This window comes from Ambystoma mexicanum, chromosome 4q (assembly GCF_040938575.1).
Source record: "Ambystoma mexicanum isolate Mex_15411 chromosome 4q, UKY_AmexF1_1, whole genome shotgun sequence".
NCBI classification, from domain to species: Eukaryota; Metazoa; Chordata; class Amphibia; order Caudata; family Ambystomatidae; genus Ambystoma; species Ambystoma mexicanum.
Genome location: NC_090928.1, coordinates 132392015 through 132412222, shown reverse-complemented (window position 1 = coordinate 132412222; position 20208 = coordinate 132392015). Strand labels below are relative to the sequence as shown.

Here is a 20208-nt window from a genome sequence, read left to right as displayed (position 1 = left end):
TTTGCTTTTAGAATGATCTGTGCATTCTGCGAAGTAAAACAAGTGTGTGAATGGGCCTATGTTGTATTAGGTATGTTATGTTCTGGGGATGGTCCATTCATGTATACCCTAGAGTCTCTTCCATCGAGCATTTGTCATACAGCATTCATTTTTTTCAAAGTAACTAATATGCCTGATGAAAAAGATGGTGGGACATTAACTATCCCTGAGCCTGACAATGGTTCTTCTAAGGGTCAATAACAATAACAGAACATATCAACTCTAGTGACACAGGGAAAGTTAGGCACTAGTAGAAAATCCAGTGAATTCAACCACTTCCCCCATTACGCCCCTAGCCTCAGCCTTTTGGTGAAACAAATTCTGGCGCATTTCTGCAATAGAGACTACAACGGACTATCTTTAGAAAGAAAGTCATACACTGCAGAATGTGTGGGCTCCATTTTTTTACTTTGTGCAGTCTTCATTCTTTGGCCTAGAAAATAAACCTCATCACACTGTGCATTACAACTTATACTGATATAGAGACATATGGCTTTGAGAAAATGTGCCAAACTAACTTATGGTGGTGGATACCATTTGTCACTGCAGCCCTCTCTAGCTCTAAATCAATTACTGAGTTATGACTCTACTTAGGGCATATCCATGAGTAATAAATTATGGCCATAGAGAGGACTTGGACAAGTAAAAAAATAATGCTACAGGGTCCAATGTATGGTAACCCTAACCTGGCCCACATTTACTTGTGTGCATGAGGGAGGGGTAACCAATGGAGCTGCAGGTGTCATATGAAAATTCATAGCAGAAAGATTACTATGGCACATCATATTTATCCTTCAACTGTATTTTATCTGTAAAATTAAAATGAAGATACACCTAACACAATAATTGAGTTGTGATGGGCAAGTAGTCTGAAGTGTGGCCATGCTGTGGAGGTGAGTTTCATGGACAGGGAGACATGTGGATAATGATGTTTGTGAGGATAATGACGTTTTGAGGAACAAGGTGACATGTATGGAGCACTTTGTCCTTATCTCCGTACACAGGGTCTGCAAAGCCATCAAGATTGCTCCTGAATTGTCATTGTCCTGTGGCGTAGGCATCGGTTGCAACGGGAGTGACAGCTGGGGCGTCCTCCGTTTCCTCCACAGCCCGCGGCTCCTCGTTGCCCTCTAGGTCTGCCTCGTCGGCATCCTTCCCGTGTGTCAGGACCTCCTCGAACTTCTTGTCCAGTATAGCTTTGACGCCAGCCAGTTCATCCTCTGAGGTAGTATCTGTATCCATTAGGGCTACCGTGCACCCCCCCCTCTTTCTCGCCCCAGGGTTTCACGGGGGTCTTCTCGATAGGCTGGAACAATGTTTCCCTCCGGGGTGGCAGGGAAACTCTAGGCCCGGAAGTCATCTCCACTGGGGTAGCCTCCGCAGGCTTTGCCAGGGCCGCCATGACTCTCAATCGAGGCCTTTGCGGGTGAATCAGAGCCTTCACGACCTTGGGCGCGTCTGAGGCCTTCACCTTAAGGGGAGGGTCACCGCCTCGCCTGCCCTTGGCTTTCTCTGCCGGGATCGACCGGGGCTTCTCCCGAAGCTTACCCGGGTTCTCCAACTTCCTTTTCACCGAGCCAGAGCGTTGGCTCGTGGATGATGGCGTCGATGACATCGCGCACTGCCTGGCAGCCGAGGCGCCCGAACCAACAGCGCTCCCGGTGCCCACGGAATCGCTGTGTTTTGCCTTTTGTTGAGCACCCATCGCCGGGGCTCCCTCAAAGATCTTAGAAGACCGCTCGGACGACTTCATCTCACCTGCTGCTGGGCTCTTCGCCTCCAGCCAGTCAGCGACTCGTTTACGATCGTCCTTCATGGTCTGGACGGACATGTTCTTGCAGAACGCACAGTCCTCCTCCACATGCGACTTGTTGTCGTGTAGGCATTAGAAGCACTGTGAGTGCTTGTCCTCCTTAAAGACGTTCTGCAGTCCACATCTTGGGCAGTGCCTAAACTGTTTGGATCCAGTAGGCGCCGAATCTCCTTTGTCCTGGGCCATATCCGAATCGGGGTAGGCCTCAAAGTTCTTCCGGAATCCTCCAAGAAATGTTCTTGAGCATGTGAATCCATGCCAGACCCCATTCTGGAGAAAAGGTATGAACATGTGGGTTGTTAGGTAATTGGGTGTGTAGATAGAGTTGTTGGGAATGTGTTGGTAAAGTAAGGTGTGGATGCTGATCAGGAGATGAGTTGTGTGTGACCTGGGCAAAGAAGAGTGACATTTGGCACCGACTGTAATTAAAGGTGCAGTTTATGAAGGGCGGATGTGGTGAGTGGTGTGTGGTTTTAAGGAAATGTTGGGCAGTGAAAGTGGGTGGGGGAATCGTGGAGACTGATAGGACAGAGTAGGATGCAAGGTGTGGTTGTGCTGAGCAAAGTATAGAGGCAGTGTCAGGCGGTGTAGCTGTTGAACGATATGGCCATTCAAGCTGAAACAGGCATGGAGGGTCCTGGCAGAAAATTCAGACAGATGGGGCGCAAAGGCAGATGCATGAAAACCTGATGGCGCTGTGACAGAAAACTAAAATTAATAACTGATTCAACAAAAGATGAAAACCATGGGGCACAAAGTGAGGGTGCCTTAATGTATGTATCAAATACTTCAGAAGACCAAGTTACTTTCTTACCTGGTAACGTTCTTTCGATGGGATGGTCCGACGACGTATTCCATATCTATGACATGTAATCACCACAGCTGTGCTGCTTCGGAAACTTTTTTCGGCGTCTGCGTCCTGTGTCGATGACGTCGATGCGCCGTCGTCGAGGACCTCCTCCGACGTCCGACGTCATCCGATGTGATAAGTAGGACGCACGACGCCCGTAGCCTCAGTTGTAGTTTTTTTCCCCCAGAACGTGTGACATTAGTCAACTGCCAGTCAGACACAAAGCCTTGCGGAACGTAAGCTGCAATCGCAAAAGAAATTCTGCAGCTGGGAAGGCAGGGCGGGAGCGATATGGAATACGTCGTCGGACCATCCCATCGAAAGAACGTTACCAGGTAAGAAAGTAACTTGTTCTTCGAGGGGATTGGGTCCTCCGACGTATTCCATATCTATGACAGACTCCCAAAGCAGTACCAGAGCAAGGAGGAGGGAAAGAATTTAGAATCAAAATTTAGAATAGCCAATCAAATAGCAGAGCAAAGGACCGCCTTGCCAAAGGCCAGATCCTGTGCTCGGATGGAATCAAGGGAATAGTGACGTACAAATGTATGTACTGAAGCCCAGGTGGCTGCATCACAGATGTTGCGAATAGGAACACCCCTCTGCAGGGCAATAGACGTAGCCATACCCCTGGTAGAATGGGCCCGCAAGCCAGCCGGTGGGTCCTTTACCCGCCAACCGGTAGCACTCCGAGATGGCCAAAATAATCCAGCGAGACAAAGTCCGTTTCGTCACAGCTTGCCCTAAACGCTTTCCAGCGTAACCAATAAAAAGTTGATCGGCCACTCTGACCCGGGACATGCGTGAAACATAAAAGCTTAAAGCTCTCCTAGGATCAAGCCTATGGAGCCTTTCCTCTTCCTTACCAGGATGCGGAGGAGGATAGAATGCCGGAAGAACAACCTTCTGGGCCAAATGAAATTCCGTCACTACCTTCGGAAGAAAAGAAGGACGAACTCTAAGGACAACCCTGTCCTTGTGAAATACAGTGAAGGGTGGCTTAACTGAAAGTGCCTGTAACTCACTCACTCTGCGAGCGGAAGTAACCGCAACTAAAAACACAGTTTTCAGAGTTAACAGCCTCAAAGGGCAAGAATGTAAAGGCTCAAACGGAGCACCCATAAGTAACTTAAGAACAAGGTTTAAATCCCAACCGGGCACCAGGAAAGGTGACGGAGGGAACACATTAGTGAGCCCTTTCAGAAACTGTGAAATCAAAGGGATTTTAAAGTAAGAACACTCTTCAGACGAGCGCTTAAAGATGGCAGCACCGCCAGGTAACCTTTAACAGTACCCACTTGCAAGCCCCTGTGGGCCAAAGAAAGTAAAAAAGACAGAACCATGGGGATGTCACATGCAAAAGGATCCACATTCTGAACTCGGCACCAGTCGCAGAACTTACGCCAACGGCAACGGTACAGAGACTTTGTTGCTGGCCTTCGGGCCGAAAGCAACACCTCCATCACGTCTTCAGGGAGGTCCCAATCCATATACCTCAAGCTTTCAGAAGCCAAGCGTGAAGGTTGAGGGATCTGACCTCTGGATGGAGAACCTGACCCCCCCCCCTGTGAGAGCAGATCGTCTCGGTAGGGAAGACGACGCGGAGGGCAGATGGACAAGTCGAGAAGGTCCGGATACCACGTCCTCCGAGCCCACGCCGGAGCAATGAGGATCATCCGGGAACCGAACTTCCGTAACCTCCGCAGCACTTGCGGGATGACGGGGACTGGAGGAAACGCGTACAGCAGCGGGAACGACCACTCCACCACGAACGCGTCTCCCAAGGCTCCTTTTGGAGGAAATTCCCGCGAGCAAAACCTTTCGCACTTCCGGTTGACACTGGAGGCGAAGAGATCCACTTGAGGGGTCCCCCAAAGGGCGAAGATCTCCAGGAGAATCTCCTGAGCCAACTCCCACTCATGAGAGATCGTGCTCTGCCTGCTCAGAGCGTCCGCCGTCACGTTTTCTTCTCCGGCCAGATGAACTGCCGAGATCGAAACTTCCTGCTGGATGGCCCAGAACTCGAGCTGCATCGCCTCCCTGCACAGAGGAAGTGACCCTGCCCCCTCCTTTTTGTTGAGGTAGTGCATGGCCACTGTGTTGTCCGTCAGGATCAGGACACTCTTTCCTCGCACAGTCGGCAGAAAAGCCTTCAGGGCTAGCCTGACGGCCCTCAGCTCCAACAGATTGATATGGAGTCTGGACTCTGACGGAGACCAACTACCGCTGACTGTCAGCCCGTTGGCATGAGCTCCCCAACCCGTGAGGGATGCATCCGTCACGATCGTCACCTCCGGCCAGGGAAGCCAAAAAGGAGCCCCCTTCATCAAGTTGCCTTCGACGGCCCACCACAGAAGGTCCCGGGCGACCGAGGGCGGCACCTGAACCGGGTCCGACATCCTGCCGGAGGACTGCGACCATTGCGTCTTGAGCGCCCACTGCAAAGATCTCATCCGCAGGCGAGCCTCTGGCACCAGAAGAATGCAGGATGCCATGAGGCCGAGCAGCCTCAAGAACTCCAACGCTGGGAGCGTCTGGGCATGCTGAAACTTGTGCACCATCTGCTGAATGTGAAGAGCCCTCACCTGGGGAGGAAAATACTGCCCCAGGGAAGTGTCGAGCACTGCTCCGATGTACTGGAGCCGCTGTGTTGGCGTCAAATGGGACTTTTTCAAATTGAGGGAGAAGCCCAGCCTGTGAAGGGAGTGGCAGGTGACGAACAGATGATCCAGGACTTGCTCGGGAGAGCTCCCCCTGATCAACCAGTCGTCCAGGTAGGGGTAGACGTGAATCCCCCCTTGCCTGAGATGCGCTGCCGCCACCACCATGAGCTTGGTGAAAACCCTTGGGGCGGAGGTCAATCCAAACGGCAGGACCCGAAACTGAAAGTGCGAGTCGCCAACCGCGAACCTCAGGTACTTCTTGTGCCTGGGATGGATCGGCACATGGAAGTAAGCATCCTTGAGGTCGAGTGACACCAACCAGTCTTGAAGCTGAAGGGCCTGGAGGACTTGAGAGAGAGTAACCATCTTGAACTTGTCCTTCCTGAGGAGTTTGTTCAAACCGCGCAAGTCCATGATGTGTCTCAAACCCCCGTCTTTCTTCGAAATCAAAAAATAAGGGGAATACCATCCCATGTTCCTCTCTGCTACAGGCACCAGTTCTATGGCGACTTTCTCCAGCAGGGCTTGAATTTACTGCGCAAGGAGTGGATCCGGACTCTGCAAAGAGAGGTTCCCCGGTGGATTGTCGCGAGGCCTGTGCCGAAAGGGAAGACAGTAGCCGTGGGTTATGATTTCCAGAACCCACACATCTGAAGTAATGGCTTGCCACTCTACAAGATGCTGCGCCAGCCTTCCCCCAACCGGCGAACCATGGGACATGGCCTCATGACTGAGTGGGAGTGGCTGCGGCGTTACCTGAGGGCAAAGAGGCAACTGCCCGAGCGGCCTTGGCACCACGGGTACCCTGTCGTCCACCTCTGGTACCCCTGCGTTGGCCTCTTTGACTGCCAGCTCCTCTCGCTTTACTGAAGGACGAGTAACAGCGAAAGGAACCACCCCTCCACTGCTGTCCCCTAGGACGAAAAGCCGGAGGTTGGCGAACTGCAGCGCCCAACGACTTCGCTGCAGCTTTCGAGGTCTGCAACCTCTCAAGGCTCTTGTCAGCCTTGCTGCCAAAAAGGTGTTCACCGTCAAAGGGCATGTTGAGGAGCCGAGACTGCACATCAGGAGCAAACCCCGACTTCCGCAACCACGCAAACCTGCATATCACGGTGCTCGCCGCCATGGACCTACTGACGCATTCAGCTAAGTCCAAACCCGACTGAACGGACTCACACATGGCATCCTTACCATCCTGGACCATAGCAAGGAAACCATCCCGTTCGTCCCCTTCGGGAATATGTTCAGCCGCTAACGCAACAGTTCCACAGAGTGTGTGAAACGAGACAAGGCACAAATGGAGTTGGCCGCCTGAAGCGCCATACCACCAGAAGAAAACACTTTCTTCGTCCAGCCATCAAAACTTTTGTCGTCCCTATCAGGAGGGATGGTAGGGTACGACGCCTGCTTTGCCGGGGCCGTGGCCGCCTGCACCACCAAACTCTCCGGAGTAGGGTGCCTGGTTAAGTAGCAGGGGTCGCTACTGGCTGGACGGTATTTTCGCGTCAAGGATCTGCCCACCGCCGGGAGACTCTCTGGAGCAGTCCAAGCCGCCGCCACCCTTCTCTGTAAAGCCATATGGAACGGCAGTACCGGATCAGTTGGGGGACCAACATCAAGGATGTCCGTCAGATCATCCTGCACAAACTCCCCTGGGGGAGCAGACCATCCCAAGTACTCAGAAACCCTAGCCATAAGGCGCCGGTACGAGGAATCGGCATGAGAGCCAGGCTCAGGCCTACAAAACTCCACCTCCGGAGAGGTGTCCAGTCCACTGGCATCATGCAGTGACTGTCTCAAATCGTCAAACTGACTATGGCCCGAGACAATTTCATCTGGAACCTGACTAGGAACCAGGCCATCAGAATCCTCATCTGCCTCTGAAATATAGTCCAGGTGGCGAAAAGAAGGCACCCGAGAGTGCTTGCTCTTAACTAGAGCCTTCCTAGGGGGTTCTCCCGTGCCACGGGGTACCTCCGACACGAAAGGCGTCGATGGCATCGAGCGAATCGACGCCAGCGTCGAGAGGACCGGCATCGGTGCCGAGAGGATCGGCGTCGAGGAAATCGGCGTCAGATGCAGCAGCTCCAGCAACGGCGGCGTCGACACAGCCCTCGAAGCCGGAGCCCCGAGCGTGTCCCTCGACAACCTGAGCGTCGATGGCTTCGACGACTTCCTCGGAGCCGGAGCCTCGAGAAAGCCTGTCGACGCCCTCGACGCCTCAGACGTCGATGTCTTCCTCGAAGACCTCACAGGTGCACGCAGTCTCGAACGCGTTGAGGACCGGGACCTGGAACGGGTACGTCGAGAACGAGTCTCCTTGTCCAACGGGATCTCTCCCGTGACTCGTGCCGACCACTCTTGCGAGCGGTGTCTCTCGACCTCTCACGACCGACCCCACTCGGGGGCGCGGACGGCATAGTACCCTGCGACTCAAGAATCGCCAGCATTTTCTTCCTGAAGGAAGCCCATTCCTCCGGCGTCGCACGGCTGGTGGGATAAACGACGTGCCGGGCAGAGTCCTACGAAGAGGACCTGGAAGACGACCGGTGTCGGCGCTTCCGAGAATGCCTCGAGACTTCCGACGATGACGCGGAGAGTCACCCCTCGAATCATCCGTCGAAAGCCCTGCAGACTTCGACTTCCTGGGCTTGGACACCCGACCTACCGACAACAACTTCTTACGTTCGCGTAAGGCTTTGGACGTGAGCGACTGGCAGTCAATACAGTCATCCGTGTCGTGGGCCTCCCCGAGGCACCAGAGGCAGGCGTCGTGCGAGTCCGTCACCGACATCTTGGACCCACACTCCCCGCACTTCTTGAAACCCGGACGCGGGGTCGAAGACGAAGTAGAAGACATCTTCACACGAAGGATTTTCACAAAACGAACAGGTTCGAAGAACCGAGAAGAACAGAACTCTAAAGAGTCGAGGCGTGAACCGAGAAACACGAAGCAACACGTTCGCAGAAAAAATGGAACTGAGGCTACGGGCGTCGTGCGTCCTACTTATCACATCGGATGACGTCGGACGTCGGAGGAGGTCCTCGACGACGGCGCATCGACGTCATCGACGCAGGACGCAGATGCCGAAAAAAGTTTCCGAAGCAGCACAGCTGTGGTGATTACATGTCATAGATATGGAATACGTCGGAGGACCCAATCCCCTCGAATATTTTTTATGTGACCATGTCTCTGCGAAATGGATGGCCATACATAGCGTAACCTTTGAACAGCTTAATCTACCCAGCCACCATAAACAAAAAAGAAGGAAAAGTACATTCACACTTTCATAACCTCTATAAAACTCACATCCTCAACGTGTCCCCTCCTCGAATTAAACACCTTCTAATTCTATTTGTTTTCAATATATTATGGTTTTATATTGTTGTATAGGTTGATCTGATGTGTCTCAAGTGTTTTATTTGACAAAACCTGATTTGAGTGATTAATATGCATGGCCCGATATTTTCAAAATGTTCATTGATTCAATAAAGTGTATAACAAGGTTAACATGCCCAAGCCTACAGAAGATTGAAATACAGAACGCAGTCAAAGCAGAAACTTACCACGCTGGTGCTTTCAGCTTAAATAGCTTCTCTGATGCTTGGATGACTTTCGAATGGTCATTGGCAAGTACACTTGCTCCCAAGAAGAAGCCCACATCCCAGTAACTCTGAATATTTTCCAGGTTTCCTTTTTTGCCAAGCAGGCTACTGAGCTTCACACCTTTAAATACAAACAGAGATTAACATTGACTCACGGTATAGATATTAGTTGAATGCAGATTCAAAGACAAGAAAGTGATTTTGGAGAATTCAACATCAAGTAGCTCAGATTTTATCCCAAAGGCCATTTGTGACTATGGAATTCACCAAACCTTTTGTCACATGTACACCATGCACTATGCGAAACGTGTACACATTAATTTAACAATAAAACCACCTTTCTGATTGTATAAATTAGAATATAAAATGTATATCATCCCAGAATGCAAATATGACCAATTTCAATTTTACTATGTAATAACAGCACAGTTAATGAAAATAAGTCTCTAAAAAACAATGTCAATAAATCTAAAAGGTAATTGCCAAAATGATTATAAAAAAAGTATTCAATTAGTGGTCACAGATTAGCTCTTTGTACATTACAAAAAAAAAATCAACAAAATACCATAACAAATATAGCTCGAGTTATTAACCTGCACTCAGTTAACTGGAAAATAGTTTTATTCAAAAAAGAGTTTGCTAAGTATTTTTGGCTTTGTCTGACTTGGTCAATGTGACAAAGCGCTAATCCAAGGTTCATAGGTAGTCAAGCACTGAAATGATAGGCAACTCTCCTCTGAACAAGAGTACCAACAGCAACCCCAGAATAGCGGTTGCTCTTGGTACTCTTTGTTCAGAGGAGATTTGCCTAGCATTTCGGTGCTGGACTACCTTCGAGTGGGACGAAGACTGATAAGTCATGGAAATTTCTCCTTTGTGAAAAGCACAGTGAGCTAAAGCATGGTTGAGACACTCCCGAGGGCCATCCACCCAAGAACAGGTTCATGGGCTGTGTTTGTGCCAGTAGAGGGACTGCCAGACCTCTTTATGCAAATTATTAAATACAATCACCTAACAGTTATTATACAGCCTTTTTTAAAATGTTTTTATGAGGCTCAGGTTTAACCTCCTGCTGACTATGGAACTATTAGGGGTTAGAAGTTAGACATTTCTTCTAGGCATTGTTGCTTTTGTAAAAAAAAAAAAAAATGTGGAGTCCTTTGACCACTTATTTGTGGAGTGTTCCAACTTGATGCCCATTACGGTTTTAAATTTTCACACATTTTTGGCAAAGGCATTTAAAAGGAAGGTTTAAATCACTAGTTATTGCCGCTACTTTACTTCTTCAAACTTTGTAGGGAATGAATTAGCAAATGAAAACTTCACTTTTTAAAGGCATGAAGTCATCGCTATGAATCTTACGGCCATTCTTAATCAATTGTACATTCAGTGATTTCTAAACAGGCCAATTTTTACAAATTTATTTTGCATGTTGAAAATTTGAAGTCTATAATTATTGTCTGTTTTATGCTTGTTAAATTTGTGAATTTGTCTTTGCAATTTCATTTTTCGTTTACTTATGTTTTGTAAAGGTTTGTAACAAACCATTTACAAATAAAAACAAAATGTAATTGGTGCAACAAATTATAAAAGCATGGATTGTGCCGTTAAACCTAGTCTAAATAGCTATTTTCATATTTGTTAATTATCTTCCTTTTTGGAGTTTGTTTTTTCAATCATATCCTCAAATGCTAGAACCTGGGTTCCACAAGACCACCAATCCTCCACATTTAAAATGTTTGTGCCTATCCACCTGTAAATAATTTCCTTCCATGCCAATACTTCTAGATTAGGAAAGGCTTAGGTCTCAATGCATACCACACATTTACAACTAAATCTGCTTCAATTAAAGATTTAACTTTTTGGGTGAAAACGCTTCCTTTTCTATTTTGATAACAGATTTCCAATAATCAAAAATGACAGAAATTGCTGAGGTCTACACAGACAACATAAATGGTCTTCCCTACACTGGGATTGACAGAGTGTCTATTGAATAATGAAGTTGGACTTCATAAAATATGGTTTATGCTGTAGGTGAAACCCAGTCCAGGAATCACCTGCTAAGAAATCATTAAACATGTGGGAAAGATGGCAGCGACCGCATGGCTTTGGCAGTCGGAAATGAGGATGGGCCCAGGGCTGGATATAGCGAGAGTGTTGCCCTCTGCGGCTACGCAGGTAGAAAAAGTGGCATCAGCCATCATGGAGTTGTCTTTGCAACTGATTGGTGGTTCCTGTGGTTATCCTTCTGGATAATGAACTCCTACCTCCGGCTCCTGATGAAGATTCCTTCTTGCTAATTAGACCAATGCTTCTGTTCTTGGGACTACTTGTTTTGGTTGCAGACACAGAAACCGCTGTCTGCTGTGGCTGTCTCCCTGGCGATTCCACAAGTTGTCGAGAGTGGGATCTGTAAGGGTGTCAAAGCAGGAGACTGTCACAAAGGTGGCATGATTTTGTTTATAGACTTATTTTAGAAATGGGAAAGAGGTCCTCACTATCCCTAACTTTTAAGAGGAGTTTCCCTGCCTCAAAACGAATACTAAAAGGGTTTGCCAGAATGCCAAAGTAAATTCCACTGTCCAGTGTCAAATCCTACTTCTATCCCACATGCTATATACTAAGAGAGTAACCTAGCAAAGTTTTTTCTTTAAGGAGAGTGGCTCCTTTCTCCTACTTCTTGAATGGTGTTTAACAAAATGTTCCTTCAAAACAAAAAGATACCCAGGAGGGTGACTCCCTTCCACTGGTGTGGTTCTGCTTAACTTCAAATAAAACCAGGGGGAGTGGCTCCTTTCCCCTCGTATGTCTTGATACAATGTGCAACAAGGTCAGGGGGAATTACTCCCTTCTCCTGGCGTCTCTATAACAACCTCTGCTTGGCTACCAGGAGAACGACTCCAATATCCTTGTATTGCTTGATAGCATCATTCCTCGGTGCTTCCAGGTTGATGCACCCTTTGCCTTTGTGACTTGCTTTCAACAATGTCCCAAATCTTGTTAGGATCCCAGATCCTTCACTTATGACTAGTGAACTTATCTCCACCACTGTAGTGAGATTTCCTCTGAGCTTTAGTATCTTTCTGATGGGGTCCCAGACCCTTCTCATATGACCAGTGGTTTCTTCTTCCCCACTGTTACGGTGGACAGGGTCCCACAACCTTCCCTGTTGGACAGTCGTCTTATCTCTGCCACTGTCTGGAGGGAGACTCCCTCTGATATTTGCTTGATGCTGGTTTATTCCGGTTCCAGATCACTATATTGTTTGGGTTGAAAACCCATGCCTCATATCTCTCTTCTGCTAGGCCCACTTGGTTCACTCTCCTGCCAAGTACTGGCACGAGGGAGATAACTCCTATTGTTATTTTAAATTAAATTGCATTCCTTTGCCAACTTTATACCCCTATAAGTTCCCGCTCAACTCCTGATACCTTCATTGGCTTTGGGATGCTCTGCTGGTTCTTCCTGTGGTCTTGCATGATTTGAGGATTGCACAGGTGTTCCATGTCTCTGTGGCTCTTGCTCCACATGTCTTGTTCCCGTCCTCCAGGCCAGTGGTGTAGGTGTTATTGCAGGACCGCACGGTCCACCTTTTTAAGGTTGTGCCACCGCTTCTCAGCCCCCAGCCACGTTCCGGACGAGCTCCACACCACCGGGTAAGGGATTCTCGCTGCCTGCTTCCCGTCTCCAGTGGATGACAGCTTTTAGCTTCTTTGGAGCATTCTCGGGTCTTCCTTGCTTTTCCCCAGAATGGATTGTCTCCCGCTCTGCTCTCCTTCTAGTATGGACCTGCATTCAGGACTGTTCTCACTTTCACTGAGCCCTTCCTCTATTTTTATGTTGCTTAGGTGAACACTCCCCCCGCGGAGCACTAGATTGTATCCTCCTGTTCCATGGGCAACTCTTCATGGCTCATCTGAGCCATCTCTTCTCAATACTTGCATTGGGGTTAATCTTTATGTCTTGGATGATCTATAGGTGATCATGGATCTTCGTGCCAAATAATTATTGACCATCAAATGGCATGTCTAGAATGTGGGTGTGTGCTTCAGGGTGAAAGTTAATAGTCTTCATGCAGGCTTGCTGTGTGAGGCCCTCTATGTGCCATTCGCCAAAATGCTGATTCTGCTGCATTAACCGCAGAGTCGATCATGTATTCCAATGTTTCTTCATCCATGACAATTGCCCTATCTTCCTCCTGAAACTCGGCTGGCAGATGATCCATGAATTTGGTCATTTTGGGTCATAGTTCTCTGTCATATCTAGCTGTCATGGCAAACACGTTGGCAGTCCTGATGGAAAGTGACATTAAAGCAGACACCTTTCTGCCTATCACTTACAGTTTTCTGCCCTCCTTATCCAGGGGGCGGGGGAGCTGTGAGTGGAGAATCAGGATTAAAAAGCTTCTTCCTAGCGGCCACTGTGATAATGGAATATGGCTTTGTGTGCCCTTGTAGGCTTAGCAGTGCATCCTCTGTTGCAATACACTTTATCTCAAGCATATCTGTTGTAACTGGGGTTGAGAGTGGGTTAGCAAGTATCTGCTCTTCTTCCTCCCATAAGGTATCTAGAATGGATAAATTGGTGGTGGTCCTTCTCCCCTTATCTCTGCGCTCATACAGCACAGACTTTTCTTCCGTTGTGACTTAAAGAGCAAACATCCTTGCAGCTTTACCTATATTAGAATGCAACAACACAATATTGTCAGGTGGAAACGTACTCCCTGGAGAATCTCACTTCTTCTGCTTTTCAATGATGTAGTCCTCCCATTCATCATCTTCCTGTTGAGATGAGCCCTGAGCAATCTTTCTTTCCTCTGGCTCGTCCACCGGTGTCTCTGGTTCAGAGAAGTCATGATAGGCATCTTTCATAGGGTCTTTCCATTGATGGGGATCTTCTGCATGGACGGACAGCAGGGAGGGTGCCCTGGTAGATTGTCGTGGGGAGAGGCGTCTCTGCCTCTTGGGTGGTACTGGATGTCTACATACAGGTTGGTCACGAACAGGTGCCATGCCAAGATCTTACTGACTGGTTTGTACCCTGGAAGCTATGAGCGCTTCCTGTCTCCTTTGGAATTCATATCACACAACAAGAGCGACTGGCTACCCTCCCTCCTGTGTATATATTATGCAACATTAGGAAATAATTGCAGAAAACGTTCCTTTACTGCATTCGGGTCTCCAACTCTTCGATTCAATAAAAATTCTATGTATTAATTGGTTTTACATCACAAAAAATATTTTCAATATACAGTGCATGCCAATATTTCTAATACAACGACTCAATGACAAACACAAGATAAACTAAAGTGCAAACATTGTGTACAAAGGGGTTAGCTTAAAGTGCAATACAGTATATTTCAATAGATTATTAACATCTTCATCCACTTTGATAATTTCTGGAAATGGGACCGTGCTCACTATTCCATCCTTATTGGATTTAATGTCTGTTTAATACAGTGACATATACCCCTTAGGAACTTGTTTCGTTTGGGTCCACATTCATGAATCAATTCTCTCTTTTATACATTGAAACACTGTCCTCACGTTTCCCTCAATTCTAATTTATAAATATCCTGTTCATTAAAAAAAAAAAGATGCATCTCATCAGATTTGTCGACACACAACGTTTCAGCGGTTTCTATGAAATCCACCCATCCTACTGCGTTCTCGTTAATTCCTTAAACATCAAGGACTTCATCAGGACAATAGCATCTACTTGTGTTGCAAGATCCAATCGCTTCACTACTACTTATAAGTAGTGTTCATTCTACAGTAAAGACATACATACTATGAGTTGGAGAACCTACAATTGACTATAAATGTCAAAAACATACTCATTCCTATTGTTGCTACAAAGCTCATTGTATTCCATCACGGGGGAGTAAATATACTTTCTCGGTACTCACCATTTCATCGCTTTGATGTTTTCAAAGACCAAAGTTCATCATTACTTTCCTAATTATTCCACATTTTTCTTGCAGATGATTTTCATTCAATGCTCAAAAAGAGATACACTGCTAACCTCTATTGTTCTTTACAGCGTTTCACTACTAAGTCCCCCCTTCCATCTTTGGATCAGTATTTTGATCTTGTACCACCTGTTAACAAATCACCATGATCAGAATCACTGTTTATTTATTATACGTGCCTCACTGAGGACTACCTCTGTATCTTGACCCATGATGACACAACCTCTCCCAAAGATAAAGCACATTTCTCTGTGCCATTTATGAAGATGCCACAGAGAGCATGTACTCAAATTGAGTGTTAACACTAAGCCAGGTTAATTACCACAGAGGTGCTTTCTCAATTCCAATGATAACACTAAACCAGGCATTTTTCTTTCTCTGTTCTTTATAATTATATTCACTGAAACGTTTGTACCGCGCTATTGTGCGGACAGTAAATGCTACTAGCGATCTTATTTACTTGCATGCGCTCCGGGATGGGACTCTCCGGACAGTCCTCCCCAAGAGCGACTCAGTATGCTCACTCGTTTTTCCTGGCATATAGAATGCAGGCCATCGGCAGCTTCTTAAATAGAATATAGCTTCACAACTTTTACCTAGTGTAAACCAAAGCGAAATATCGCATTTTTGGCAGGTGCAATGTTTGGTTGTATGATGTATGCTTGAAACCAAGTTGACCAACATCATACTACAACCACAAATGGGCAATTGCCGTAGTTGGCCACTGCTTATTTGCTTTTCCTTGTTGTCTGCATATTATTTATTTTTCATCTCCATGATGGTAAATTTGTCCAATAATACAAAGGACTGTTTTATTTGCCCTACATAAAACACACAGTGGAGGATCTTCTTGTTACATGTTCCAAGCTCGAAAATCTCTGCTAGATCATTAGTTTTCAGGGAAGCTATATTGACGGATTATCTCGTGTCTTCTACTTACATTTTAAAAGCATACACGGTGGGCGCCATATTCACATGTCTAATGTTTTTTAGATGTTCTTAAGCCAATGCCATGACATCCATCTAATCTGTGTTCCTACAGATTGTTAAAACTCCATCAAACATTGAATTGTTCATTTCCTTTGGGAATCGGCCATTATATTCTTCAGGGATTGCATTAGGATGGTTGAAACGGATCTGTGGAGTCCTCAGAAGAGGTTTGCCATTGAAGGAGTGGGGGGGTGTATTTGTTAGGCACTGACCTCGGTCTCCCACATTTCAGAAATCTTCCTGAAGAATTATATCTGGTAATTCTGTAATTTCTTTAATTTAAGAAAGGTATTGGACCCTGAATCCTGTGGTATTAAAGGGGCCCGCTTGTCCCCTTCCGCTGCTTTATACTTCTCCAATGTCTAGGACCGTTGTGGTGTTAGTACAGCCTTTTTCGTGGATGGTGCATCAATCATCGACTACCACCCGTTCAATGACGAAGATGCTCCCATTAACGGTAATTTGATCGTCAACTAAGGGTCCTTCGTGGATGATACTTTATCCGTCAACAGGGACTTACCCGTCGACAAAGGAGTTTGAGGATGAAGTTGACAGAGATCGCTCATGTTTTTTCGATGGACGAGGCCTTTGTTGGTGGAAATTTGCTCCTAGATGCGAATCTGCCTCTCGCGGATAACGTTGTGGGCGACTTGGGCGCTGATGACCCTTTGGCCGTGGATGAGGGGGTCCTAAATGTGGGACGACGAGCTTGCAGATGTTTTTTCAGTAGGAGCTGGATGTTTCGTCTTTGTTGTTGTAATAGATGGGCCCTTTAGCTCTGTTCTGCCCTTCTTTGTTTTTGATGGTGGCACTGTCCCTCTTTCCAATGACAAAGCTCTCCTTCTAGAAAACTGCATCTCAGGGGTTCTGTGGGAGGTCACAAGCTGTTTTCACAGATTCCTTTTCAGAGGAGTGGCACTTACTCTCTAAATAGAGAAGGATTCGCCTGTAGGGTCTTCTGGGTAAATGTCGGATAGATCTGTCATCCTTGTATGTCATGTGGCTATAGGCAGTACATGCACTCATGGTGGGCATCTCTTAGAAATAAATGTTTTCTATGCACATCTAAGGGAATCCTTGAAAAGTGACGTTTTCCCTTTTGAGGGTGCTTCTCTGCCTCAGCCGTAGCCACGAGGAGCCAGGTGCTGGATCTTCCCTCAATGATTTCAGGAAAATGTAACTTTGCACAGCTGCAAAACACATGGTGTAGAGTAGAAGGTCTCTTAAATAGAGCAAAAAAGCTTTTCAAAGTCTTGAAAAATAAGTAATTATCTTGTAAAAAGCTCAGAGCTGTAGAGGATTACCTAGTTACTAGATTGCGGTGCAAAATCTGAAGATGGATGCCAGTGGTGGAGTTTAAACCCTGCCACCTCATTGGCTAGGTAGAAAAGGACCGAAATGCGGTTGAGGGACTACAAAAGTGAAGGCATGGCATGCTTTGTTAGCAATGTACATTGCTTTGCATGTAACATTTTAAATTGCCAGGGATTCCCAGTCAGTGAATATTCAAGCATGTCAATCTATGAAAAGTCCAGTGCTGGATAAACTAATTATGTTTTTGTTGAAAGGTTGCCTGATTAGCAGACACTTTTCTTCCAAGTGCCAACTATTTTGTTTAACATTGTTCCAATATTTTATATTACCCAGAGACATTGTGACAGAAAGACTATGCATAGCATTCTTGTACATTTCACAAAAAACGACCAAGAGACTTTAGGAAAAGAAATGTCTGTCAGACATCTTAAAAAGAAAATGTGCAAATCGAATTAGCACACGATTTTCTGTGCTTCTTTCGTCAGTCTGGCAACGGCATAAGGTGGAGTGGTTAATTAGAGGGTTGGGACTCTGGTTAATTGGTAAGAATATGGACTGAAAATTGAACGAGAGGGAAAGCTTTTTTTTATCATCACAGAACATTGGGTGTCATAGGATTTGTCCTACAAGGGAATGCATTACAATAACATTGTTCATCAAACATCTTTTACACAGTCCATAGGAGTTTGCTTATGAATAATGTGTTATTTTAAAAAAGTCTCAATTTAATTATATATATATATATATATATATATATATATATATATATATATATATATATATATGGATAGGCATATGCCTTTACTTTAGTAGTCTTATTTAGTCCTCGGAATGCATGAATATAGCCTAATTGCATATGGGGCTCATGCATGTAGTGTTGCTCTCAGCAGAATCTTTTAAGGGTTATTATGACACAGAGGTCCACTAAGCTAAGTTCCACTAAGAGCTGGTTAACTAAACCACTATGGTGATGAGTTGGTTTTAATTTTTTTTAATTCAAGCTTCTATTGCGCATTAATAGAAACAAAATGTACTTAAATATACGTTGGAAGATAAGTGACCATTAAAAGCTAAAGGCTGTTCTCACAGATTATCGCATAAAGGACAGGCAAGATAATTTAGGAAAACGCATCTTTGCCAACATCAATAAAAGACAGCATTTGCAAAGTCAGTGCTATTTCTGTGTCCCCATAGAGCAGGAATCTGAAACCTGTGGCTTTCCAGATGTTTTGCACTACATCCATAAATCCTAGTCATCATAGTCGATTGTGAGGGATCATGTGATTTTTAGTCCAAAACATCTGGAGAGATGCAGGTTAAAGACCCCTGATCTACAGGGAGAATGTGTGGACGTGAGCTGCAGACACTTTTTAATTGTCTCACCAAGTGGATACAATGAATTTTCTCTTGCACATATTTCAAGGACTCTTCTTTCTGCATATATCAGTTACTGGATATGCATCTCATGTCCCAAAAGAAAATTCAGTTTGGTCACCTCTTTGAAATGTGTTCTTTATCAAGGACAGGCATTGTTGGACAACTTGTCATCCCATGCCCCCCACTCTGTAAATACATAATGTAAATAAAGGAAAAAGTTACTTACCTGTAACTGTTCTCCAGCATGGTTCTGGCATGGATTCACATGCTCATGAATATTCCCTGTCGTCAGGCTGGGAATCCTCGGTAAAGAAAAAATCAGTATCAGTTTCGTTTCTGATCTGTCTTTCTTAGTAGTAACCAATCACTTGTCTCTGGGTCATACTGCCCCCAGCCAATGACTGCCCTCTCCCTGAGCCCCGCCTCTGGCAGCCATCCTCAGATTTGGTAGCACGTAAAGTGGCAGTATGACCAAGTGAAGAGCCGCAGAGGGGTAGGAAGGGAGGGTTCGCATGTGAATCCATGCCAGACCCATGCTGGAGATCAACAGTTACAGGTAAGTAACTTGTTCCTTCTCCTGCATGGGGTCTGGCATGGATTCACATGCTCATGAATATAAGAATACATAGCAGTACACACATGCACAACCACGGGAGGTGGCAAAGGCTCAACATTAAGCATTACATCAAAACTCAACATTAAGCATTTCTTACCTCCTCACCAGGCTCACCTTAAGTGAACAGGTTGCGCAGCACTGCTTGGCAGACTCTGGACTCCTCCCTGGAATCCCGGTCGACGCAGTAGAATCTCGTGAAGGTGTGCGTCGACCTCCACGTAGCAGCCCTGCAGATGTCCAGCAGGGGCACACCAGACAAGAACGCCTTGGTAGCAGCGATCGCTCTGGTCGAATGGGCTCTCGGACACCCGGGCAACGGTCGGTTTGCCAACTGATGACAGGGCATGATGCAGCCGGAGAGCCATCTGGAAATGGAAGCCTTCGAGAGAGCCTTCCCTTGGTTCACAGGTCCAAAGTTCACAAACAGCTGTGATGTCTTCCGAAAACTCTTTGTTCGGTCCACATAGAACTTCAGCGCTCTAGCTGCATCCAGCGAGTGCAAAGTCCTCTCTGCTGGCGACAAAGGCGACGGGAAGAAAACAGGTAACACCAAGGGCTTGTTGAGATGAAGTCCGACTGCACCTTGGGCATGAAGTAGGGGTGCGTCCTGAGCACTACCCCCGTATCGTGAAAGGTCAGGTATGGCGGCTTGCAGGATAGGGCCTGAAACTCTCCCACGCGTTGTGCGGAGGTGATGGCCACAAGGAACGCTGTCTTCCACGACAGAAACTTCACCGGGGCCGAATGCAACAGCTCGAATGGTGGACCCATGAGCCTGGTCAGCACCACGTTGAGCCCCCACGCCGGGGCTGGCGCCTTCACCGGCGGGAATGATCGAAACAGTCCTTTCATAAATTCCATCACCAGGCGATGAGACCACAGGGATGACCGCCCTGTAGTTCTGGTCTATCGGGAAATCGCTGCCAGATGTATCTTCATTGAGGCATGAGAAAGTCCAGCTTTGGCTAG

General features: G+C 46.6%; 1 protein-coding gene across 2 annotated transcripts in view; it reads right to left on the bottom strand.

The window, feature by feature from the left end:
* The window catches only part of MAP3K5 (mitogen-activated protein kinase kinase kinase 5), a 1851596-nt gene that overhangs the window by 887199 nt on the left and 944189 nt on the right, over positions 1-20208 (bottom strand). For both annotated transcript variants that reach the window (XM_069607656.1, XM_069607657.1), the window contains exon 9: positions 8933-9092. In XM_069607656.1, the coding sequence (XP_069463757.1) occupies positions 8933-9092 (160 nt within the window). The remainder of the gene's footprint in view (positions 1-8932; positions 9093-20208) is intronic.